This window comes from Anas platyrhynchos, chromosome Z (assembly GCF_047663525.1).
Source record: "Anas platyrhynchos isolate ZD024472 breed Pekin duck chromosome Z, IASCAAS_PekinDuck_T2T, whole genome shotgun sequence".
NCBI classification, from domain to species: domain Eukaryota; kingdom Metazoa; phylum Chordata; class Aves; order Anseriformes; family Anatidae; genus Anas; species Anas platyrhynchos.
This window is the reverse complement of record NC_092621.1, coordinates 45419905-45446454: the sequence shown is the minus strand read 5'-3', so window position 1 is coordinate 45446454 and position 26550 is coordinate 45419905. Positions and strand designations below refer to the sequence as shown.

The following is a 26550-nucleotide window of genomic DNA, read 5'->3' as shown; positions in this document are numbered from 1 at the left end:
CAGGATACAGTACTTATAAAAGGAAACTTGTTTCATTTGTTAAGCTGAGCAAGAAAGACAGTTTTCAAGTATAAGCCATATTTGTTTTGCATTATTGTACCACCTGTATCTTTTCATACCAAATAGATGTATGAAATGAAGAGACCATGAGTCTCAATTACTGAATGGCAATACATTCTTCCTGAAATTTGCTAAAAGTCAGAATATATTTTATTCCATTTGAAAATAGAAACTTTTTTCCTTACATAGTTCTCAACACCAAAGTGTTCAGACCACATAATCTGACAAAGGCATCACTGAAGCCTATAAAAAAGGTAGAAATGTAGTGACATGAAATTTTACACTTCACATCATTTAACATGCAGCAGATCTCACACTGAAAAAGACAGTGAACAAACTAAAATTGGTGCTCCTTCACATCAACTAAGCCGAGGAACTCACTGCCGCAGGATACTGAAGTTAATTAGAAGCTCCAAAGCTTTGTAGAGAGACTGAGCAAAATCCAATAAAAAAAAAAAACATTTAAGTCTAGAAATCACCCCTGTCTCTGGATGCTCCGAGTCCTCAGTAGCTCAGAAAATACGAAGAGTTGCTTTGTCAAATCCTGTTACCATACTCAGATTCTGCCACAATGTCTGAGGGTAGCAAATGTGCACACGGGGAAAACTGCTTAGCATTGCTACCGACTGTAGGAATATAATCAGGATTCAAGAAAGCAAAGTGCACTCAAAACATTTAAAAAGAATTTAATCTAAAATGGTATGTCATAGCTTATGATAATGTACAATTTAGTCAATGTAAAATGTACACTAGTATCATAATAAATATGAATTCATCACTTTACATTTCATTTCAAGGAGGTATCATGTTTTGCAGAAGTTCTACACATTTTAATGTTCATTTAACTAAAACAATTATAGTCCAACTCACGCAGAAAATCTTCATTTCACTACATCACAAGATGTAGCAGTGGATGGTTCATCTGGATCATCTGTACTGTGTTTTTTCCATAGAAAGTTCTCATTTTTTTTCCAAAGAGAACTTTCACACACACCTCTCTTCTCTGTCACTGCTTGAGGTGCTCTTTCACACAGCTTCTCTATGACTGCCAGGTCCGTGAGCTTTCTGAGGCTCTCCTCATTCTGCTCATTCAGCATGTCCCAGAAGTCTTTCGGTCTTTCCTTTGATTTTTCTACTTGCCCCGAAGGGATTCTCCTTGGTGATTCCGTAGGCTCATTTCCACCATTTCCGAAGAGGTCATTGAGAATAGAGGTATCTCCAAGCAAGTCCACAAAAGACTTCTTATAAGTCTCAGCTTTTCTCTCCTTGTTTTCTGACTGAGACAGGGATCTTTTTCTTGGCAGCTCTATTACTGCTGAATCCTGCTGTTCTTCACAGCTTTTTACAGACAGCACCTCAATTATTTCTGATTTACTGCTTAATGAACCAGATGCCATAAAATCCTTGAATGCCTGACTGTTTCTCCTTTCAATATCTTGAGTAGCATCAGTGAGTGATTGTTTGTATTTTGTATTTTTAACACACACATTATCTTGCAAACAGAAATCACTGTGAAGTTGCTCTACTTCTTCACAGCTTTGCTGTTTCTGCATTCCTGTAGTTCCACTCAGAAGTTCTTTAGCTGATGAAAGTCTAGACTTGAGTCTTCCGAAATTAACAACAGATTTTCTTTTTCTAGAGTTTCTTGCATCCGCTTCTCTTTCCACATAATCGTGAGAAACTTGTGCTGGTATTTCAACTGGAAACAAAGATTCCGCCTCTGGATGCTTTGAAATGTAAAATTCTCTCAACATCTTCTGCCGTGTTTCTGATGTAGCTTTTGTAATATGTTCTGCAAGTTCTTCCACTGATCCCATATTGAAGTGAGATACCATTTCCTCAAATTGTCTCCTGTAATAATCAAAAAGAAAAAACGTTTTATAACCAACAACTTTAATTAGGAACAAAAGAAGCAATTTTCAAAATGACTTATATACCAACTATCATAGTGATTTCCTTGTCACAAGGCCAAATTAAAAATATATACCAAATCCGAATTCCAGATTTGCCAACTTAGCAATAGCTTTCCACTTTCTTTTCCACATACCACCTGGCTATCTATGTATCAATGGAATTTAATTAACAATATTGACAGCAAGAATTTGGGGAAAAAGGAAAAATAAGACAGAAAGACTCTTATCTTTCCAAAGATGAAGGGAAAAAACATATTAAAAGAAATATTAAAAAAAAATACTGAGTTTCACGATAAAAAGTTATATATATGTCCAATCTTTTTACAGTCTATGAAAGTGATGAAATCTAGACAAAACCAGTAGACAGTCAGAAGCTCTCACTATAACATTTCTTGTTTCTAGACAGCTAAAACATTAGTTTGCAATACTGCATGGTGCACATACCATGAACACTGTGGTGATGACATCTGCACAGTGTCATATAACATATGACAGATCGAACCAACACATTAAACTGATTTGTGGATTCAGTTTGTTTTATTAATCAATTATGTGACTCCATAGAGTTTGAGTGGAAGTATCCCATTAGTTCTGCTCTTGCCACAGAAAATCATCAGTATTCCCTGAGTAGGGTTGAACAACAGTAACATTTCATGCCTAGAATTTTACTTTGTTCTCACCTGCGTATTTCTTTGGGTGTCTTTCCAACCAAGAAGGTGGTTGAACCCACTCTGTGTACTTTTTTGTTTTTCTGGATCACAGGATGCACAACATAGAGGTGTTGCTTACTGTTCAACATCATTTCTTTCCCTCTTTTCATAACGTTCGCCCCCGCCATCTCTTCTTCAGAGTTTTCTTCATCTTTCTAGCAAAACAAGACATGGAAATTGTCAAAACAACTGTGCCTCTGAAACAATGTTGTTATGACTGCTTCTGAAGCTCAAGAATTTGTGTGCTAAGACTGGGATTCAGAGCTGCATTGTAAACTCTGTTACATCATCAGCTTCCTGGTACAGTGAAGGGAAGTCTTAGTTCTCTAAGAGTAAGGTTAATACATAAAGTAAATGTTAGTTAGGATAACTGAAAGATCACAAAATTCTCTAATGCGCTAACAGGTGTTGTATGTACAAAATACTTAATGTATGTACAAATACTTAATCTCATGCCATGGGACCCAAACATCAGTTAGAACCTCCAAATATAATTGCAAAAAAAAAAAAAAAAAAAGATTTCTCTGTATGTTATAGTCTTAACAATATCTTACTTGATTTATCTAGTACAATATTATTTAGATTCTCTGCTTCCTAATAATTCTTGATAATATATATTATTAGATATAGTGATACAAATAGAGATACCGAAATTAAGATAAGAACATTTCTGTCAATATCAAAGCAGCTAACACACAAACAATTTATAAAACATATAAGGTTACTTTTGAAAGTATCACTATACTTGCCTGAAAAAGTGGAGAAAAAAACCCTACATTCTACTTACATTATAAAACAGGTAAGAGCAAAACACACTGTACTTGTACATATCTCTCTCAGAAGGCAATATGAACAGTAAAGAATGCATTTGAACAGGGCAGGGGGGAACAAAGAAAAACAGAAAAGCTACACCATCTTTTCCCCAAAATGAGGTCAGGGAAAAAAAACAACTGCTTAACGACGTCCTCAGTCTCCCTACTGACAGTATCTGAAAGATGAAAGCACAAACTATGTTCACACCTTGTCATCTACAGTTCAAAATTTGGTTTTGGATCTACAGTGTTTCTTCCCAATGTGTTTCTATTTGATCCATGTCCACTTCCTTTATTTCCATGGGCTGTTCACAATGTTCTTGAGCTTTAGGATTGCACATCTGTTCCCAATCCATTACTTTGGCAAGTAACCTCAAACTAGCATACAAAGAGAGTTTATACTAAGGGACTTACAGGTATAGATTTTCACTCTTTAAGCTACATGCACAATTCCAAATATCAGAACTTCAATACATTATTACAGTAAACAAAACTGAAAACAAGGCTCCAATTAAGATTTTAAAAACTGTCTATATCTCAATATTATGGTGATAGCAACAAAATTAACATTGAATTAGCAGATATCATCTGTCGCATAAATATTATATAGTTATCTTGCTAATTCTGTATATATATGTAAAATATTTACAGGCTTCTTTCCTTTTTTAAAAAAACATTTGCATAGATGATAGAGAACTTACTCAGGAAAATATATTGGAAAAACAAACAAACAAACAAACCAATTCCAGTTTTGAAATATATCTGTTTTGATGTAATTTTGGCATGACAAAATAGTTATATAACTCAGACTTTACTGTGACAATGCATAGGGTATTTGTCACTCTGTCAGGAAATTGGGATTGCGTAATCTAATAATAATTGCCTGACCATGTTAATGCCTGTCTTAAAAGTATTTAAAGCCTCCATAAAAGTACATTCAACTACCACTTAATAAACAAGGCCAAAGTATAAAAGGCAGCAACACTTTGTTTACGTATCTGTTCACATACAGATTAAAAACTCTTAGGAGGAAAAAGAAAGGCAAATTTTGTAGACATACCGGAAGTTGTATAATTCGGCAGAGACGAGCAATTTAAGTTAAAAACTGCTAACTGTAAATAACTTCAGATATGGCATATTTACTTCAGGAAGTACCAAACATAACTGCATGGACTAGCACTGCCAACCAGAGAGAAACAGCAAAAAAAACCCACACAGACAGTTCCTCCTTTTGTACCCAAATTAGCAGCTCAAAGATTTTTGCTGACTCTATAAAAATTTAGTGGAAACAAGTCATCCCAACAGTTGTAAGGTTGTGAGAGCTAATGGCCACTGTGAGTTACTCTTGAAAATCTTATCACAGCTCTCTGCAGCAAGGCCAATTAGTTACATGGCACCCAGTTAGGCTAAAACGCAACTGGCTCTCTTGAATTTCGGAATGTTTCTGAGAGTTTGCCAACTTAAATCCATCCCCAAACTCATATTCATATACACATATATACACATATGTATGCACGATAAGCCTAAGCATTTTATACCTAAGCATTTTATCAGTAGAACTAAAACACCTGTTTCAGTAGTTTTTCTCATGATGGGTCAGCACTGTCTAAAGGTCCAATCTGAAGTTTGTTACTCTGGATGACACATGGCTGATGTTCAAGCTACTGATAGCATTTCCACGTGTATAGACGAAAATATTCCCTGTATTTTTCTACTTGCATTACCATTAAAAAAGTTAAAACTTCAATCAACACTCCAGCACTGTATTTCTTAGCTTTCTTTTCAATCTGATGTCATCTGTTAGTCATTAATTCTACTATTTCCTCTCTCTCAAAAACTTTTTTTTTTTTAATTCCCTTTAAATACTTGCCTTCTAACTTAACAATTCAAATCAATTTTATGATGAAAAATTCCTTTTGACAGCTATTTTCTTTTCCTCAAGTGCTTTCTCTACCATCATATGTCCCTCCCGTTATCTGTTCTTACATCCAGTTCCACTTTGACTTTAGAAACCTGGTCTTGTGAATCTGAATTATCATGTGCGTCATATGCCTCAGGCAATCTTGCAAAGTAAGACAAATCAATTGAATCTCATTCAGCTAGGAACCTCTGACTGTTGTTATTACGTTACTGACAATAGCACATTCAACAATGTATTCATACAAAGGGTTTCCCATTCAAAAATTTATGACCTGAAGAAGGGAATAATACAGGAAAGAAAAATCCTTCACCCCAAGGATTCTGTGCATTGGAAGTGCACTTTACCTTTGCTTATCTTATAGTATTGTATATTAATTATTTTACTTAAATAACCGCAAGTGTTGTTGAACTTCTCAAAAGAACATGCTGATGAAAAAGAATTCTTGCCAAACATTACGCCAGACACATTACTGTGTTCATTTTTTTTTGTGTGTACTGCAGTGCACATCTTCTAATTAGCCTTATGAAATACATGATGTAAAGCTAAAGCAATAATTAGTGGATCCCAACTGTATTTTAGAAGATTTTTTTTTAAAAAGGATTGACAGCAATTACAAAAGGAGTCTTTATTAAATACTTAACTATATTAAAGTACACATAGAAATTTTCACTGCTCAAAGTACAAATTTCCCTTTAAACTTCACCACTTATTCACTGGTCACCTGATAAATTAAGTACACATATACTGAATTACCTGTAACACACCTTTATATGTTACTGCATTCTTCACATTTTCTCCTGTCTCTAGCCATTTCACATTGGCATTGGAAACAAGTAACACCTAAATTCCTTTTATCAAAGACAAAAAGTACTGATGTATTATTGAATTACTGAACATTGTATTTTTACTACTGTCTTCAAACTTCTGCCATTCCTCTTTGCCAAGGAAATCTCAGCACAAAGCTTAGGAGAAATAAAAAATTTATCTTCAAACACAGGCATGTATATAACACACCCAAAGAGCTATAGATCCAAGTTGATCAGTAGAAGAAACATTTTTTTTGGATTCAAAAAAGGTACATGAGAGAAGATTACACTGCAGAAAACAACCCAGTAAATGAGGGGGCAGGAGTGTGTGTGGAATGTAAAAAAAAGAGCAGTAAAATGAAATTCTGAAGTGTAATTGTCAATGATAGAAAGTAACATGTAAATAAACAGTCATTTCTTCTTGTTTTACACTTATTTTCTTATCCTGTCCAATCTCCGTTTATTGCATTGGCTCTAAAGAGCCTTTTCACATAAAGCAATAGGAAGGAAGAGTGGTCATTACATAACTTTGCAGAAAACAGTTTTAGAAGCATTCAGAAAAACTTGGGACTCTTACCACTCATGAAGAAATGTCAGAGAAACCACTCATTTTCACCTTTCATGTTCCATTTAAACTCTGGGATTTTCAACTTAAATATGACATATACACCCTTCCTATCTTTCTGCCACAGAAAGTATTTTCCTCTATTCCTTCTTCATTTGTTAGGTATGCATCTTACTCATAAAACTATACCTAAGGTACTGGATACTACTAGTAAGTTCCAATTTCTTGGAGTTACATTCTATATATGGGCTGTAACCATGAGTCCAGCACCTGCACCTTTGAAGTCCCACATCAGCGCACACTTAGAGACTCACTCTCTTCAAGGACATACAGCTGAGAATCAAGCAAAAATGTAAGTGCTACAGTACAGCCATCACTTCTGCTTAGAGATTCCAACAGCTCTTGGATCTGATTGCTCCATGCACCCACCACCACACAGTTACAGGAGTTTTTAAAACAGCATACATACACCCAAGCCAATTCATGTCTATTTTTGATGGCAAAAAACTTCTGCCTACGTCCTTCCTGCTACAGGCACAGAGAGGTGGCTATGCCCTGTGGCAGTGAATGCAAACATACATGTATGAGCATCTTCACACGTGACCAATCATTTTAGGTCTGTGACTTCCCCCTTTTTCTCTGTAGCTCCTTCAAGCACAGCAAGAGAGAACAATGTTCATCTTCTTAAGTATAGCAAGATGACAACGTGTGATAGAGCAGATGAGCAGAGTCTAGGGGCGTGATCAGTAGAGAAAAAGACACTGGTGCCGGGATAATACTTTTTTTTAAGTCTGTCTCTTCTTGTCTATGACATTTTCTTTAGTAACCAGTTTGAGGATAATGAAGTTCCTACAGAAGCCTGAAGATGAAAACATGTTTGCACAATTACTCCTCATCCATAGTTGCACGACATCTGAGTATCCTCCCCTCTTCTATTGCTTAACTGAAGAACCATTATGGCAGGTACCTTGCCGGATACTGCTTCCCAGCAGCAATTCCCATCTCTGACTTCCCCACTCACATCTGAAGCAGTGTTACTAGCTTTTCTCTACACAGGAAACCACTGCTGTCAGATATCCAGGATATCATCCCTTGAAGAGTTTTGTTGTTTGTTTTTGTTTCTGAAGTGCACAAGAATGGCCTTCTCAAATATCTTGTTACCTCAATCAGAAAAAAGCATAAAAACTCTGAGTTCAGTATGACTATCCTCTTAAAACTTGGCATGCAAGCAAATAATAGAACTGCAAGGTAAAATATGGCATACATTTTCCCACTATCCTCAAAACCAGACAAAACAGGCAATTTCTCAGGTATATTACAAGTTGCAGCGGATATTGGGCAATTGCTACTTTGACCAAGTGATACTCATTGTATTTCAGTGACTTTATCTATCCAAATTACAATTCTATATTATTTTAGTTAATCTTTTTTTCCCCATTAGTTTTCTTTTTTTTTTTTTTTTTTTTTTTTGGTTTTCTGCACCCCCACTCCCCAGAAGCCTTTTGGATAATATATATCCAAAAGTATGACTTTTCCATATTCTGTTCTTGAATATATGCTATTCTTAGATAGTGTTTCTACTTTGTCTACATTTTACATACTTGTCAGGACGTATCATATATAAACAGACTAAAATGTTTGTTACCTGTTTCTCCGTGCTCTCATTTTCTCTCTTCTACACATACTCATGTCCAACAACAATTTCTTCCTAAATCATTTTACATGGCAAGGAAAACAGAGTATAACAGTGTCCTCTGAAAATTTCACATAGTTTATCTAAAATTGAGGTCCCTCTACTCAAGATCATAGAAAAGCTATCTTCATGGAATAATCTGAATGCTTCCACCTAATTTTTAAAAGAAAGCAGAATTGCTTTTCTACTTATAGATGATATAATACCGAACAAATTATGTACTTCAAAGCGTTACAGTGACTTACAAATCCCAGTTTGAAATATGCCTGAATCTTATTGTATATTAAATCAATTTAAAACATACATCAATTTTCCTTCTGAATTTAACTTTCCTAACTGAAAGACAGTCTTAGCCAGATTGAATTGGTCTATCGTTCTAGCAGAATAGGATTATAGAATGAGAATTAGAAGTAATTGTATGGCTAATGTTGAGTAGCTCAACTGTCTAGAAAATAAAGCTAACCTACTCTGGAATTTTAAAATACTCTTGAACAATTGCATTTATATTAATTCTGAATTAAAATGATTTCTATGACACCTAATATTTGATAATATCATAGCAGACCAATAGCTGAAATATTATCCAAGCTACTAGAAAAAAGTTAGACTTAGACTTAGCCAGTGTTCCTATTAGTCCTCCAAAATATTCAACCAACACACAAAGCAGGACTTGCAGTTTTATGTTTACCAGAGCATGGATAGACCAATATTTAGCTACACCTGCTGATAAAATAAAATTTATCAGAGCAGTATATATTTTCCCATTCGTCATCTCAGTTTTTTTTTTTTTCTCATCCAAACAGAAACTAAGGACTACACAGACTCTAGTATTTTGCTTGGCAGTGGAAAATAGCCTACTAAGTCAAATGAGGACAGAGTGCTTTCTTTCTGTTTTGCATTTACTTCTGAGTTCCACTGTTTCTTCTCCAATACAGTACCAGCAAATTTTCTCATTGGGAGCAGTTTCTTTTAATTTTTTTTTTTTTTTAAATAAAAAAATTCTTATAAGCCATATGACCTTTTCACAACAAACACAATGCCATAAATTATGTGCCACTTATTGTTACTGTTTGGATGAGAGGAGATAGCTTTGTATTTTGAGATAGGTTGGTTAAGGTTAACTTTATTCCAGCAGAGGTCTGTGGATTTTCATCTACCTTCTTTTGCACTCCCACCCCTCCATCAAAGAGCAGCAAAACAGAAAGCCAGGCACGTACACCATAAAGAAAATGCAACTTACATTGCAGAATGTCACTTACATGCTGACCAAATTTAAAAATACCTACACCATACTGAAATAGTTAATTCCATTGTAAACTGAAACAGTAATCTCAATAAAGCAGCATTACAGGCCAATCATTTGGGAACAATTACTTTAAAGCTGAATGGCATTCCCCATCCCAGAAGAGCAAGCATAATGGAATGTTATCTCCCCAAAGCCTACTCATTGTAAACAACTATCTAAACTTGTTGAACCTGAAAGCTGTGCAAACACACTGCAATCAGAGTTACTATAACTGATAGAAAGTCTTTGTTTAAATAATCTACAAAATGTCAATGCAATACAAATACAATAAAGAGAAGTTCTTAATAACACAACTTTTTTATTTACAGTATTCTCAACAGCACTTAAATCTGCATTGGAAATACAAAGGGCACGTTTTTTCTCAGGCTGACAGCATGCTTAGTTCTCTCATTTACACCACATTGCAATAACATAAAGAGGGGTTTACCATTAATCCAGGTTTTACTACAAAGCATCCCGTTATTTCTCTGTCCAACACTGGCAAGACTGCCAAATGTCTGTCATCCAATTCAGAGGATTAAGTCTTCTTTTATAGCGTGATTCTTGTACCAATTTATAAAAATACAGATATAGTTTCTTAGAGCTGGTCACAGTCTATATTTTGGCCTGAATTCATGCCACAGAGGTTGAATATGACAGCTGGCAGGAAGCAGAGGGGAGAATACATCCTCCCCCTTTCCAGGCACCACATTTCTGTTGCCATAGTGATTAATCCTCAATTGAATGGCTGTCTTTGTACATTTCTTTTCAGTAAAACTAAGTAAACTTAAGTTGAAAACATACAGTTGGCTGAAAAAAAAAAAAAGACTCCACATATTCAACAGGTACAGTAGAAGTTCTATGTGACTAATACTTTTCCACGTATTAAAAAGGGCAAGTTAGCTCTAATGTGGGACGTCATCATTTTTTTCAATTTACTTAGTATGCCCTGTTCCTATTTTTGACTATTATGACACATTATGCCTTCTGTAAAGTCTTCCCCAGGCTTCAGCCCCCTCTCTTCACCCCTCCCCCCTTCCCAGGATTCCTATTGAAGAAATACTTCACAAGTTCAGCTTTACAAGAAGTAAAGAAAGCCTACTTCAGACTTCTGTACTTGCGTAAAATATTTCACACGGGTTGTTTTTGCCAATTAATTAGGGAATTAATTAAGGAATGCAGTCATTTAATTCAGAATAGACTAGAAACATTAGAAGATATTTAATCTTGACTCTGGGAGGCTTCTATTCCTTATTGTACCTAAGAAAAAGCTTCACAAAAAACAGTGCAAGTTACCCAAAAAAACAAAGTAACAAGCTCCTACACCACAGGTTGCTTTGGAACCTGGAACCCACCAGGAAAAAAAACTCAAATACTTCATTGATGATTAAGATCTCAGAGAAAATGTTAACACTTTCATTTTTACCTAAAATTCACAATGCCAGAAGAATTTTGAACAAAGTATCACATGAATGAATCTCAAGACTTCTTTGTTTGCTTCCTGAAAGGCTGAAATAACTGTACACCTAGTCTGAAAATTACACTCTGGCTTTAAAAGGCCACCATGTCTGGTCTAGAGGTTTCTTTCACATTTTTTGTAGAAGTGCTTGTTTTCAATATTCTTTTTTCTGTAGTTACACAAGATAGCTGAAAACCCAAATAAAGAACTTATTTTTTAATAGATAGTGATGAAGTAATAGACAATTCTTCACTTGTTTGATAAAAAGAGAATTTCCAACCAAGTCTATTTGCACAGATGTATAAACAGATTTGAATCAAAAATAAAATGCAGAATGAAGATGATTCAAACGCATTAGAGCAGCCTAAAAACAACACAGAAAATGCAAGCAAACAAGATCGTTACTCTAGTATCTTTTTTGTTTTTTAACATAATCTTATTCCTTCACAGTTCTATACGAAATATCAGAAAATCCTTCTTAGAAATAATCTACTGTGAAATTGCAGATGAAGTCTATCCTGTGTATGAGTAAGGAAGCTGCAAAGAACAGTTCTCAGTAGTTGTTACTGTGGTAGATACCTGCCACACTAAATGACGTGCATTTTCCACTCAGGAGTTTAGAACACTGAAGTCTGGTGTGATACTCTCTGCATCATGGTATCAGACAGCTGACCTGCAAACTGCAATCTGAGAGAGACACTTGACTGGTCTCTGAAAGACTTAGTTTTAAAAATACATTGCATAGCCCAGAACCTGCAGAGGATGGACTTAGTGGAAATTACTTGAGATATAATCTGTATCTTCAAAATTCAGAACAGCTGTTTGCCACATTTCTGCATGGAACAAGGAACTTAAACACCTCTTCCTATTGACACTTCAATGCCTTTCACATAAATGGCACTATCAGAAACATCAGCTCTTTGGGAGACATTATATAACAGTATGTTCTGCTCTTCTGTTCTCTCTTCCCCAAATCTACATTGATCTGACACTGCCAGTTGTGGTCAATGGGCAGAATTTGGACAATTTTCAGACACTAGGTAATGTGTATGACTCAGAAACTGTTGTTAGGAGGCTAAAATATTGTTACCATAATTCCAGTTTTCTGACTTTAAGGGATATCTAAATGTATAAGTACTATGTCTATCTAAAGTAAATAAATTAAAATTTCTAATCTTTTAAGTGCATTCCTTGTTATATTTGAAAACTAAAGTTAAAGCAGATATACACTGCTACAGATGTCTATTTATGATGGCTCCTTCTGTAAGATGACAACAGCTTCTCTCTTCACTGAGAACATCACTTCATCTTACCTACAGCTACAGCATCTTCCATTTTTATGCAATCTGATGACCTCATCAGACAAAGGGTAGATATTCCCCAAAATACAGTACCTTTTAGTTTCTTCAACAGCATGTGATAAAGAGTGCCACATTTGCTTGCTTCTTCCATTGTCATACTCAAACTATCTTCAAATGGTTATTTTCTTTAATTCAAATACTGGACAGGACTCAGTTTGGCTAGTAATATTCATCCAAGATGTGGTTTACTTTCTCGTTTGTCTACTTAATGCGTATATTTTCTTGTTACTTTTACTACTTTCAGATTTTATCTAATTTTTCACAGCTGAGAATTTGAGAGAGCTCTCACATGTTTTACTCTCATTTCATGATGGCACGCTTCATATTCTGTTTGCTGTTACCCAAACCAACTGAATTTTCAGCCATCACATAGGATCTGTGGATATCCACACTAAACAAGAATACCCTATTATAAGAGTGGACGTTCTAGCTAAACTAGTCAGTTTGTACAATTCATTTGAAAACAAAGAAGAATTGAGAGTATGACCGTGTTCCCCAATACCTCTGCACAAAGAAGAGTCAAAAGCTCTGCAACAGACTTAGAGGTGTTTATCAGCCCAGTTCTGGACCCTGCAGCAAAAAGCAAAGAAGAAATAGTAGCAAGAGCTATTTCTTGTGAAAAAGAACCAAGACTTTGTTTCCCTATGCCTTTAGAGGTAGAGGAGGTTAGGAGGTTCACATACTATGTTTCATTAATCAGAGAAAAGGCAGATGATACATGAATCATAGCACAAGTAACATTAAGGACAGACTGACTATTCCTTACTGGATAGAAAACATGCTCAACTGAAACTTACACTTCAAAAACAAGATGTTCTATCAACAAGACACCTTTTTCTATCCTTAAGTTCAAATCTTACACTTTTTATAATCAGTTCATTAGTTACTCATGTTCTTAAGTACGATTTCCTAAATTCCTGTAAAGCTTTCTTTGACAAACAAAAACTTCCTGTTCCCCAACCTTCTACCTCGACTCCCCAGGATCCTCATGTGTATTGTAACTTGTAGGCAACTTAAATGCCTACATTAGTCTCCTGGCTTCAGCAATAAAGGACTAATAAACCTAGTTTATCCACTGTGGATAGGAAAAAAAGATGAATTCAACAAAGTGTCAATATTCTGTTCAATATTAGTTGCTTATTACTTATTATTTTTGCTTATTACTTAATGCTTATTATGTTGTTGCTTTCTACTCCTGTGGTTCTAGATTCATACATAAGTAGAAAGAAAAATGCTTTAGTCAGTCTTTGAGATCTGCAGGAAAAAACAGTATTTCCAAACAGAAAACACATCCACTTCAACTGAATGCTCTGTTAGTTTTCAATGTTTTTGTATTCCTTTCCCAAAAGAGTCATTTCTTAAAAATAAAATAAAGTAAAATAAATTTAAAGGCAGAAACACCTTATTATAGACAGATTGCAGATCGAAGCAGGAAGACACAGTTGGCACAGATAAACTGAACAGCATAAAAAATATTTTGATTGTCAAGAAGAGACTTATTAATTGAAAATACCAATTTCTGATCAGTCTTATGTAGAAAATCAGAAAATTTCATTAAATGTACTTTAAAAAAGGACATATTCATAGGTCTTCATGATGCTCTCAAATAAAGCTTCAATATAAAATAACTATAAAAAAACTTCTATTTAAAAAAGTGATAATTCAAAGTGAACAGAAACAGCTATACAGTAATTGTTAGTCCCTGTTAGAATAATGACACTAGAAATCAAAATAAATGAGAAATTTCAGTTATCAGAAATTCAGTTTTTCTTTCAAGAACTATCAGGTTATAGTTAAGATTCCAGCATTTAAGACTATGACCATTTCCCTAAAACTGTGATGGAAACTTAGCTGTATTTTTAAAATAGTATTACATCTAATATTAATCTTTGAAATCTTTTTGGGTAAGCTTCACTTGAAATCAGCTTTTTAATTATGATGAATTAATTGCTCCGACAATGAAACCAAACTTCAACTAATGCAAATTAATTGAAAAATGGTCTGATGTCCAGAAGAGCAAAAACGATCATATTTTTCATAGAAAACGTTTTGAAACTAAAATAATGAATAAATGAACAGAATAAAAGTTATATTCTAAGTAGATACTCTTTTCAAACAATTTTATGAGGCTTTAGCAGCTCTTTTTTTTTTTTTTTTAAAAGCACAGAACAAGGAATTCCAAGCTCCGTGTTTAAGAATAGGCAGCCATAGAGGAATAATTTCTAGATTAATGCTTTCTATGTCAAAGCAAGAACAGGAACTGAAATCAAGAGGCAGCCTTCTCCATAATTACTGATGTCTTCCTGCCTCATTCAATCTCCAAGAGAATTGATACTACCATTGCTTCTGAGTCAAAAAATAGATAGCTTAAACTGACAAGTTAAACAAGAGAAATTAATTTATAATATTTGTAGTCACACAGGCTCTAGGTAATTGCACAAACAATACAACTGAACTCTCACAAAATAAATGTTGAGAGAGATAGATCAACACACAGTTGCTCAAAGTTGTCCTTTCAACATTTTCTTTCATTTATACTTAATTTTATTAATGTTACCAGCAACACCCATTAAGAAAGCATCTTTCTACAGTATTCCTGAGTATTTTTGACCTACTTTTCTGTTAAGAAGCGACATTCTAATGCAAATGTGTTGGAATTGAAAGGCCTCACTTTACAACAGTTGGCCTGGTTTGATCTTCCCAGTGTAAAAATTCTTTGGCATCCCTGCTAATGGCTCTATTAGTTACAGTACATCAACAACACTGGAAGAAACTCTTTTAGCCACTGTGGATGTTCAACATCCTAGAACGACAAAATCTTGTATCTACAATTCCTACAGTGATTGCTAATATGTTTGTAAAGACTAAACTGGTTATTCACGAATTACTTATTATATGGTTGTGGTTTATCTTAAGAATCAGTCTAGGAAAATGCAAATGTTTATTACAATACAAACAACATCAAAGTGTCCAGATAATCAGAGTAGATTAAAACCACTCTGTAATAAGAATAAAAATACACAAACTGTACCTGAATTTATTCCAGATTGTATGTATTCCAAATGTAATTAAAAAAGACGCATGACCAACAAAAAACTTAAAACGTATCTGTTGCTGCAAAGAAGCTCTCCCAGTAAACTCTAGTTTTATGTTTCAGACATTAAGCGCAGACTCTAATGACCATTAATTTAACCCATTACAGCAACTGCATGTTTCCACCCTCAAAAAAAAATCTTCGAACTGATTAATGTTTGACTTTCCATGCCACAGAGATTCTAGTATGTGCTGTGGAAACTGGATTTTTGTTAACTGAATCCAGGTCAAACTGAAGATTTTTCAAGCCTCAAATCAGAGCAACATGGCACAGAATTTGATTTCAAACACCTAATCGTTACTCCTACTGTTTCTCTCAGAGAAAAATCACGCAGAGGGGTGCTCTGTTGCTCAATTCCCAACTCTTTCAGAGCTGACCAATACGAAAAAAGAAAAAAAGGTAATTTATTAGACCACCATTTGACCCTTCTCCTCCTCCTTCTCCCATCCTCGGTGACTTTGATCATTCACGGTGGCCATTAACAAAAAAACCCACCAAGTTTGTTACAGCTTTTTAAGATGAAAAATGAGGATAAAAATAGACTAAAACCAACATTTCCCAAACATTTCTCTTTACCTTGGCACTACAGACTGTTACATTAGCAGGGAGCTGGGAAAATTGCTTCAACTCAAATACATCTCGCACTGCCCACCGGCTCAAGTGATTCTCAGCCTTGCTGGATCCAACCACATTCTGATTCGAATGTATATATGCCACTTCCTGAACACCATCTGAAATATTAGGAGAATGATATCAAAGATCTTGGTTATTCCAAAACTCTTAAGGTACACAGTTATCCTCAAGAAGCATATCGTATCTTAAAAAAAGGTTTTACTTGAAAGCTGAAACTTTTGTTATTATTTCACTCAGCCCTAGGTTTTCCTGTTCTGTGAAATTAACAACAATCATTAGATTTATCCAGTTTAATGCTGCTGCCATTTCAGTGTGGGACTTTTTCATATTGAGAAAGAAGTTTCAAAGTGTCCATGATTTAATGGCTGCAATACTGATGTTTAAAGTTCAGTCACTAACAGAACCAAATCTTCTACATGGTACTTCAAACTCTTAAGTCACATAAATAAAAACTAAGACATGTGAGGAAAAACTACCATCCCTGTCAAGACTTTCAAGTCTTTACTGTTTACATGGCTTAATTTGTGAATTGTTATTAAATCTTTAATCCTAGTATTTTTCAATGGACAGTACATGTTCAAGAGAATACTGCAGAGCAGCTCATTTCCCCAGAAGACAGGAAAGTAAGGCTAGCAGGTAGAAAGAGTAGCAGCAAGACATTATTAGATAACTTAGTACATTGTAACAAGATAATGAACAGAAGAACTTAAAACCTTCCAACAGTGGTAAATTAAACATGTTACTACTCTAGATTAAAGAAAAGCAAGGTAATTAAATGACTAGTTACCTAAATATTTGTCCATTGATTCCACTTTGTGATCCTGATGGTCAAATTCTGCTTTATGTGCATAAGTTTTATGCGGAGCGTAACTGCTGGACTTCTTTTCTGCAACAGTGCACATTCTATCTTGAATAGGATGGAGGATTTTGGACCCAAACCGAACTGTCCGTCTCTGGCTTTTACACTTATAGCTTTGCTTTCTGGCATGAATCTTCTCAACTGGTAAGTTATCTTCAGAGGATGAAAATTCATCTATGTTCTGAGATTCACTTTCCTTTTCTTTTCTACTGGGTTTCGCTTGCAGCTGAGATTTGGAGAAGTTACCTAGTTCATTGCTATGGGCATGCCTTTGTTTCCATCTTGGAAAGCTGGAAGTTCTCAACTTTTCCGATTCAGAATTACAGGGAATTTCAATATCATCAGACTCATCACTCACATCACTTGCACCTTTCAAATCTCTTGCACTGTTCTTAACATCTTCATAAGACCTGATTTTGCTGACATTTGACTCAGTACTACAGAATCCAAGTTGCCTACAGTCTCTTTTAAATATAGACCTATCTTTTGCTGACTCTAAAGGATTTTCAGACGGTGATCTGTGTATTTCAGCTCTTTTAGTAAGCACTGCTTGGTGGCATGCTGAAACTTGGGTTGGAAAGATAATGTTATCGTTCTCTTCAGAACTACTTTCAGTTTCCATCACTACATCATTCTGCTTTGAAATGCACTGATCCTCATCTTCTCCATCCTCTTCCTCCTCCGAGTTTGATAAAACAAGCCAATCTGCACTACACATTTCTTGTTTGTCAGTTCCATTTGGTGACTGAGCAGCTTTGCTGTGCTCTAAAACACGCACATGGCTTTGATGTTTCTGAACACCAGTACATTTGCTATTTACATTTGTTCTTGTAGTCTGACCATCAGAACTTGAATGATAAGAGTTGTCATTATCATTTTTTTTGGTAGTTTCAATTTCACTCTGCAACAATTTAGAAAAACCACACTGCATTAAGGAAAGCTGTCCCTTTGTTACTGTTAAATTATTTGCACTGCAAGGCCTCTTTCTGTCATTTCTTTTCATGGAAATTTCCAGCATATCATCATCACTAAAATCATTATGAAAATCTATTTCTTCTCTCTCTAACTGTGCCTTAGAGTTTGGGGGATCTCCATCTCCTCCAAAGTCTGGTCGTTCATACTAAAAAAAAGAAAAATAAATTATAGCAGTTAGATACTACAAACAAGGTGAGGCGGAACAAAGTCTTTAGCAGAACAATAACGAAGACAACACTAAAAAACTGTTAATGCATCTCAGCAGTCGGCAGCATACGCTGTCTAAATCAACATTTGTTTTCCTAATTCACACCCATATTTCTTCAGTTTATACTAATCTTGTTGCAACTTTCCATCTTTCAAAGGTAGTTTGAAAAGTGACTTAATGATTCAAGCCATAAAAAAGCCTTTTTATGAATGGTATTCATAAAAAATCTCATTGCACTATGGTCAACCTCCTTGTATAAGACAGCTAACAGTTTAAAGGAGCTGTACGTACTTAAGATTCTGCTCTAAAATTAGTCGAACCCTACTGCAATCCAACAAAAATTACCTCCAGGCAACCTAAAAACACTTAAAAATCTATAGGAGTTCAGAGTACAGCTCTAAAATTGTATATTACTGTGACAAGAACTGTGACAATATGTAAACGGGAAGTCAGAGGGTAAATACTCAACTTTTTTTCATGTAGAAAAGTTTTAAAAGTTCAGCTTAATATATTAATCTTGATACAATCCTGCCTGTAAGAGTATTTAACATAACCCAAAAATTGTGTCACCAAGTCCAATTTGAGGTCATGACCACTGTGAAGTCACACTGATTTAAATTAGTATTGATAATTACCTGCAGAACCTCCCTTCCAAAACATGAGATAGCAGCTAATTTTCAGCATAATTCACTGTGATATGATATTTTCACCCTTAGAGGCCATATTCTAGACTCTATTGCTTATTTCCCAAATCAACTTAATATAGTGTTCAGTCAAAAAATAAAAAAAATAAAAAAATAAAAAATTTACATTTAAGCCTTTAAAGAAAAACTTTTCTGGTTCCAGAAGTAAGCCTATAGATTCATTACTTGAATTAAAAAGCCATGACTAAACAAACCACTGATGCAATAATCACTGTTTTACTCCATCAACTAAATAGCCCATGTCTTCTACAGAGGGCCAAAAAGCCTGAAACAAGTTTTCAATCCTCTGAAACAACTCTATTCCTTTCCACAATTACCTAACCAAAATCTTCCAAAGAGCAGTAGGTGCCAGATTCTTAAATGACTGGTTGTTATATCAGGTCACATTGTGATAGCATAAGGCTATCGCTCTTAAGGCAGTACAGAGCAATCCATCAGTAAAGAATGTTGCTGTATAGTAACAGCATGTTAGTAAAACCTTCATTGAGCCTGATGATACCGAAGTAGTGTAAAGGTCACAGAACACTGTAACACCAGATGTTCAAAATATTCTATTGTAAATCCAGACAGCAGAACATTATATAATGATTTACAATATGTACAACAAAAGGCAAGCAGACAATGAAAGACAGCAAGTGCAATCACATGTAAAAGCATTACCAGCCTAACAACGTACCGACAACATTTGCTACTATAGTGTCAGGAATTAGAGAGACTTTCACACTCTGCCCTGTATCCCACAGAGATAACTCACCCTTTCTGAGCTGTGTGGAGGAGACTCTTCCTTTAGCCAAGTAGTTGCTGTCATAACTCCTGCTTCTACTCGCCCTTCCCTCTAAAGATTCAAAAATATATATAGAACAAAAATTGTATCCTCTCAAATTAACAAAGGCAGACCTAGCAATACATTTTTTTCCCTTACTATTGAGGTATAGGCATCTAAAGTATAATAAGCAAACCCCAGACTAAGACCTGCATTTTAGCAATAAACTTACTTCTCTTTTGATCCAAACCCATGACCTGCAGGAGCACACAACCCACGGGAAAACTGACCTATTGTATAAATTGTATCTTACACGGTTTCAATATTTTTTTTACACCTTTCTTCCCCTACAGCAGAATACTTGCTACAACATTCACATTACATGCCATATTTAAATTAACATTTAATTTAGAGAAGTTTTGAGCTAAACATCCCCAAAGTACATGTATTTACATCTTTGTGTTACTCTTTTGGCTATGGTACATTTATACAACTATAGCACATTACAAATATCCCAGTATCTCCCCAGCCTGCTCTTAGGCAAAATGACAACATAAAGGGAAGGATAGAAAGAAGCCTAGAATAAAACTCTAAGATGCGAAGTAGTTGCAACGAACATGCACAGTAGAAAGTGAATATGTACTGCATGCACTTAAAAACAATTTGCACTACATGTTTTGGAACTGGGACAATAGCCTACAGAATATGAAACCTCAGTTGTACAACTCCGTCCTGTAACGTTGAGAAAAAACAACCTTAAGCAAATTTTATTGAACAGTTTTTTGATTTAAGGAAATTTTTCCAGCTTATATTCTGCAGAGAAATTAGCAGGCCTATTTCATTTAAGGTACTACCAAGACACATGGTTAAGTTTCACCATTCTGTTTTGTAAAGTGCTTCCATTCAAAATTCTGACAAAATATCTCATGAGAAAGGAAAAATATAGAACTAATAAACAAAAGTGAAAGGGAAAGACTTCACACCTCTAGGATTTCTTTGGTAAGACAAGACCCATGAATCCTGAGTTTGAAAAGGTTATGGATCCCAAAAAGCTCTCCCTGATGTTCCTTTGATCCTTGCACTGCCTCAAAATACCGCTTGGCATTTTCACTTCCAACCACCGCACAGTGTAGTTGCTAAAACAGAACAACACAACAGATTTCAGAAGTGTTTGCTCCAACAACATGTCAGAATTTCCTGGCATCTATGTTATATACACAGCTTTAGTTACAGAAGGCAGAAATTCCTAAGGGAGGATATTTTGCTTTAATTTCCCTGGCAGATGATGGTATAATAGACTGTGGTATAGTATGAAGCCGCTTAGTTTTACTGAATAAATGAATACACATCTATTTCAAATATTTTACTTCACTGTTACCTAGTATCAGACACCTACTATAAGAACTACTGACACTTCCTCTGTATCTCGACTACTTATTTTTTTACACAGCCTTTGACATTGTATACTTACTTAGTAAACACTAAACACAGCCACAGGATAAAATATTCAGATATCAATAGAATTAAATTATTATGTACTCTTCCAAAGTAGCTTAAGCAGAAGAGACTAAAAAGCCTTCCACATGAAACAGAAACATGTAAGTAAATAGTTTATCAGGCAGAATTCAAGAATTCTTGAAGTCGGGGAGATTTAGTTTTATACAAATGTCAAAAAATGTGCAGTCCTTGGAATAATCTGTGTATTTGATTTTAAGAAAAAGAATGTCAAAACTATGGTTTTATGAATACCAGAGATGTAATGCTTTTTGTACCTGTCTCTCAGTTGTTGGTAGTACTTGAGCTCTACTCACTTCTTGTTCTAGCATTGAATAGGCATTTTCCTAGACAGCATGTCTCTTAAATTATGTAGGCCAGTAACTATACAACCAAATTACAGTTTAACTTTAGCAACCAAAGTCACAGTTTATATCGTTCTTGAATTATGCACGGTATTCACAAAAGTATACTTCAGGATACATATATAATTTGAGTTTCTGTATTTTAGATTCAATTTTATTTGCGTCAGACACATGGCTAGGTCAGACTACTAAATGAAAACTGAAACACCTATAAAACCCTTTTTATTTAAAATACTTTGTGAAATTTACCTGCTTATAAACTTGACGTAAGTACATCATCTCCTCCACAGTTCCCAAGGATATCAGTCTAAACACTTTAACATCCTTGCATTGACCAATCCTGTAAGCTCTGCAAAGAAAGTGACTTATTAAAAAACATTTTTTTAAATAATTAAAGAATAAAGCAAGCTCGTAGGGCAGTGAAACAAAGATCACCATTCCAACAAAATGGGAATACTCCAAATCATTTATGAGTTACTTTTCAATTTTTCCAAACTCTCTCAGTATTTAATTCCATTTTCATTTATCCTTAGTTTTCCACGTTTCTTCTAAGTCCTATCCAGCTGCAAAAACTTTCATCTCTTTGTATCACAAGGCTTGTCTCTCATTTCTCTAAAAAACACTTCCACTATGTTTTTTCAGGGTCTTTTTCCTCTCCCTCTGCATCTGCTCTTGCACAAGATATTCTTGTATTTGCATTATACATGAGTTAGATCATGGATTACTTGGGGCAGTCTGTTCTTTCTTAACTTTGTAAAGCACTTTGCAAGTTACAACATCATAAAAATAACTAATGAACAGGCAGTAGATTATCTAAATGGCAAATTCTGAGATTTCTAACAAATTATATTCAGAAAATTCAATGCATGAAGTTCATGAGATGCTGAACCAATTTATAGAAATGTGATCTTAAGAAGACTCTTTTAAAGACGGTCCCTTCCAACAACACGCATTTCTGATATATGTATTTCTGTAGGACAGGTGCACATAAACACCTCTTAGATATCAGAAAGATCCTGAAAGCAGAATTACATAATTGTATCGGACAACAAAAAGAAGTTTGTTTCTCCTCGTGAAAATACGCGTATCTACTGAATTTTTAAGGCTTCCAATGATCTTTACTTCCACGATTCAAACGTTTGTCCTGAACTCCTAGGGAACATCCTGTGGTCAAAGAGCCTGGACAGACAAACCAAGATTCCTAGAAAAACTCCACAAAGGAATACTATCGTGGAAGTGAGTGCTGGTAAAAGACTAATCTCCACAAGGGTGTGGTAGAAAAGAACATAAATGTTTTTCTTAAAGGATTCTGGAATTCAAAACATCACTTGAACTAGGGTCAATGACAACGTACTTTGCCCTGACAAACACAGGAAAAATGCCATCCGGCTCTACCCAAGCACTTGTTTTTAGAGATAACAAAGAGTTACAATAACTATGACTTTTTTTTATGAACCAACTGTAACAGTGCCACAAAAATAAAATGGAAAATAAAATACAAGATTAAGATATTAAATAAGATACAAAAATAAGGATTAAAAACAAGAACATCAAAGCTAAAAAAAAAATAATTTAACCAGACATTTCTTACTGTCTTACAGATAAGCCAGACTATTTAAAAAATGTCTTCCCTTAGGAAAATTATAGTTGGACAATTAGATTACACAACCAAAACAAGAGTACAACATAGTTCAAGTTACGCATTTTGAGAATATACCTGTCAATGGCCTGAAGATCATTTGCTGGGTTCCATGTTGGATCAAACAGTATTACAACATTTGCACCCACAAAATTAAGACCCAGTCCACCAGCCCTAAAAACATAAAACAAAACAAACAAAACCAGCAGAATTATGTGATAGCAAGAACAACACTTTTTTTTTCCCCCCAATGTATTAGGTCCATATAAGCATGAATCTTCCTTGCCTCATTAAATCAGCACTACAGAGATACTGGAAATTGGGGAATGGCTTTGTGTTAATGCTGTGTTGACAGCTTTGTGCTAATGTTGAGCTGACTGCCTCCAAGCACTTAAATAACCACTTCTGTGAGATGCAGTCTCCTCACCTAAGTAGCAAGATGACTACGAACTGTATGACCCATTCAGTCACAACCAACTGCTGTGACCTTCACTACAGTAGAAGTACTGACTTCTTCATGCATGCTGAGAGCTACGCAGCCCAATTCCCCCAAGGAGTATACTGTAATTCATAACCATATTTTTAGCAATTAATATTACAGAACCATAACAGAAACAGGAGAAGTATAGCTTAAGCAAAGAGGGACTTAAGCATCTGCATTGAATTTTATTTCCTCTAGTCCCAGTACATGGTCTTAACAATAGTGCTATGCTTCTTGGATTGAACTTGTCAAAATCTAGGGTAAGTTGCATTAGAAGAATGAACAACTTTCACCAGTCTATTTGTACAGTATTTAAGACAACTGCTAAAAATAAAGCTAGCCACACATCTGTGTATGAGCAGTACTCATATACATTACATGTAAAAAAAAAAAGTCCTTGTAAAAAAAAAAAATTTCTACTGTTGGGGAAAAGAGTCGCAGAGGTAGCAGTTAAATCACCATAATTAAATAGCTGTGGCATGATTACAGGTAAAGCCTGCAATCCAGAAGAGAATTAGAATATACATTTAACCTGAGGTAACTACTTAATGCCCTGGCTGAATGCAACAAAACTGCTCAGTTACTTGAGTTTGAAATGTGCATAGCTGTATCAATTGATAGGAACCACAGTGAGGAAAATACAACTTCTCATCCAACTGCAAAACAAGCATATACTGAAAATTCTTTTCCACTGTCTCAACTAATGTTCCTACAGAAAAGGCAAAGACTTTATATAACTATATAACTATATAACTACATGCTAAATGATAGCATTTAAGTACTAGAACAATTGTTTACATTGTCATAGGCAGCACTAATTTGAAAATAGGATTTTCTCAAAGACCTACTGCAAAACTTAAGAGTCTACTCAATTTAGTTTACCAAACAACTGTTTAACAGATTACTTTACATTCTGTTTGTTCAAAGCAGTGAGAAAGATAAAGGTTACAGGGAAGTGAACGAATGGAAACAGAAACCAAAAGCTTACAGAACCCAACCACCTTCTGGTTTACATGGAATATTCTTCTAATGTAAACACAGTTGTGGTCTCTTCCTACTAGGTGTAGTGTGGTGTAGTGTTAATAAAACCTGGAAAGGTTGAGGGTGTAAAAGCCCGCCAGTATTAATGGAGGTTTCTGGAAGATGAGCAATCTCAACATTTGAAACGTTGAATAAAAATCTTTGTGTTTTTCAGAATAATTTACTGTATTTTTGATTTTTGGTGTATTTCTTTTTACTGAGGGTAGAATTCATACTCTCCTCTTATCAAGACAACCATGCGATCAGACTGATGCATAAGTCAACACATGTTTCCAAATGCTTTCTCATAAAAAAATGCAGTAGTTGGAACTGAAATATTAATTCTCAGTGAAAAGCCTCGGTGCAAGTTAAATAGACGAACTGCAAAAAATAACTAAACAGGATACTCAGTGTTATAAAGATTTTACCTTTCAATAATTTTAGGCATGTCACAAAAATTCAGATACTCCAGAACAGAAAAACTATGTCTCCTATATCCTGCATGGACAAAACGAATGCAGTAGCTAGTTTGTGCATTGTAAAAAAAAATCCTCCATTTTAAATATCATTTTAATCAGCTGTTTAAGTCATACTACTGTAAGATGGTCCATGCAAATTAGTATAATATGACTTGAATGAAAAGCCCTTTATTAAGGGCCTTATAACATTTCTATTGCAAACAACTGTTTTCAAAAGATCATTTTATTTAAGACTGCACACTGTGTTTTTTTTTGTATCCTGTCACTGACAACTTAATACCACAATGTTCAAAAGTTACAAAACACTATTGCATTAGGAAGGTTTCCATGAAAGCTGTGACTACTTAGTTCTATTTACTGAGATATGCCTTTTATAGCTTACAAGTTCTGTTTCAGTGAAATCTTGTGGCTGAGAGTTCTTTCAGTGTGATTAAATGCACATAGAGTTATTTGCAAAAGTTGTGAAGGTAAATGAAGCCCTGTAATCACGTCTAAAGCAATGAACAGTCCAGTAATGGGCAGTAATTCTGAACCCTGCAGGCAAAATGGAAACGTATACTATACCTATTCACAATAGAAACCGTCTACAAGTTTCTGTACCCATCATCATCATCTAAGCAAATCTCTCTATATAATAAAGAAGAGAAGGAGGAATAGATTTTCATTAAATTCCTTCAGAATAATTCTAAGTAAGGACTAGCATGGAAAACACAGAGAAAGGTAACTTAGCTGTTAAGGTGCAAATACTTGTTCTTATTTCTTCCAGAAAACTGTGATAGAGCCTTACCACATCAACTTCAGTATTGTCTGTAGGCAGTTTCCTCTCTTTAGGCAAAGGAGCATCAATGAAGTTCTAAGCTCTCACATTCTATCACGTTAATAATTCCAGCAAGTATTTCTAAACTAAACTAAAAAGTACTTCAGGTGGCCAAGAAGGCCAATAGTATCCTGGCTTGAATAAGAAACAGTGTGGCCAGCAGAGCTAGGGAGGTGATTGTCCCCCTGTACTCGGCTCTGGTGAGGCCGCATCTGGAGTACTGTGTTCAGTTTTGGGCCCCTCACTACAAGAAGGACATGGAGGTGCTCGGGCGAGTCCAGAGAAGGGCGACGAAGCTGGTGAGGGGTCTGGAGAACAAGTCTTATGAGGAGCGGCTGAAGGAGCTTGGCTTGTTCAGCCTGGAGAAGAGGACTCTCAGGGGCGGCCTTATTGCTCTCTACAGGAACCTTAAAGGAGGCTGTAGCGAGGTGGGG

At 35.2% G+C, this 26550-nt stretch overlaps 1 protein-coding gene across 6 annotated transcripts in view; it reads right to left on the bottom strand.

Annotated features, from left to right (window-relative positions):
• Positions 1 to 729: 729 nt before the first annotated feature.
• Positions 730 to 26550, bottom strand: part of ERCC6L2 (ERCC excision repair 6 like 2) — a 53343-nt gene continuing 27522 nt past the window's right edge. For 5 of the 6 annotated variants that reach the window (XM_038170235.2, XM_038170236.2, XM_038170238.2 and 2 more), the window contains 8 exons: positions 23398 to 23493; positions 21930 to 22029; positions 20805 to 20957; positions 19813 to 19893; positions 17100 to 18291; positions 16256 to 16410; positions 2654 to 2838; positions 730 to 1911 (listed from right to left, as the gene is read on the bottom strand). In XM_038170235.2, the coding sequence (XP_038026163.1) occupies positions 942 to 1911; positions 2654 to 2838; positions 16256 to 16410; positions 17100 to 18291; positions 19813 to 19893; positions 20805 to 20957; positions 21930 to 22029; positions 23398 to 23493 (2932 nt within the window). In that variant the 3' untranslated portion in view covers positions 730 to 941. Of the gene's footprint in view, positions 1912 to 2653; positions 2839 to 16255; positions 16411 to 17099; positions 18292 to 19812; positions 19894 to 20798; positions 20958 to 21929; positions 22030 to 23397; positions 23494 to 26550 lie in introns of those variants that run through there. The other variant, XM_038170239.2, reaches the window with a different exon arrangement.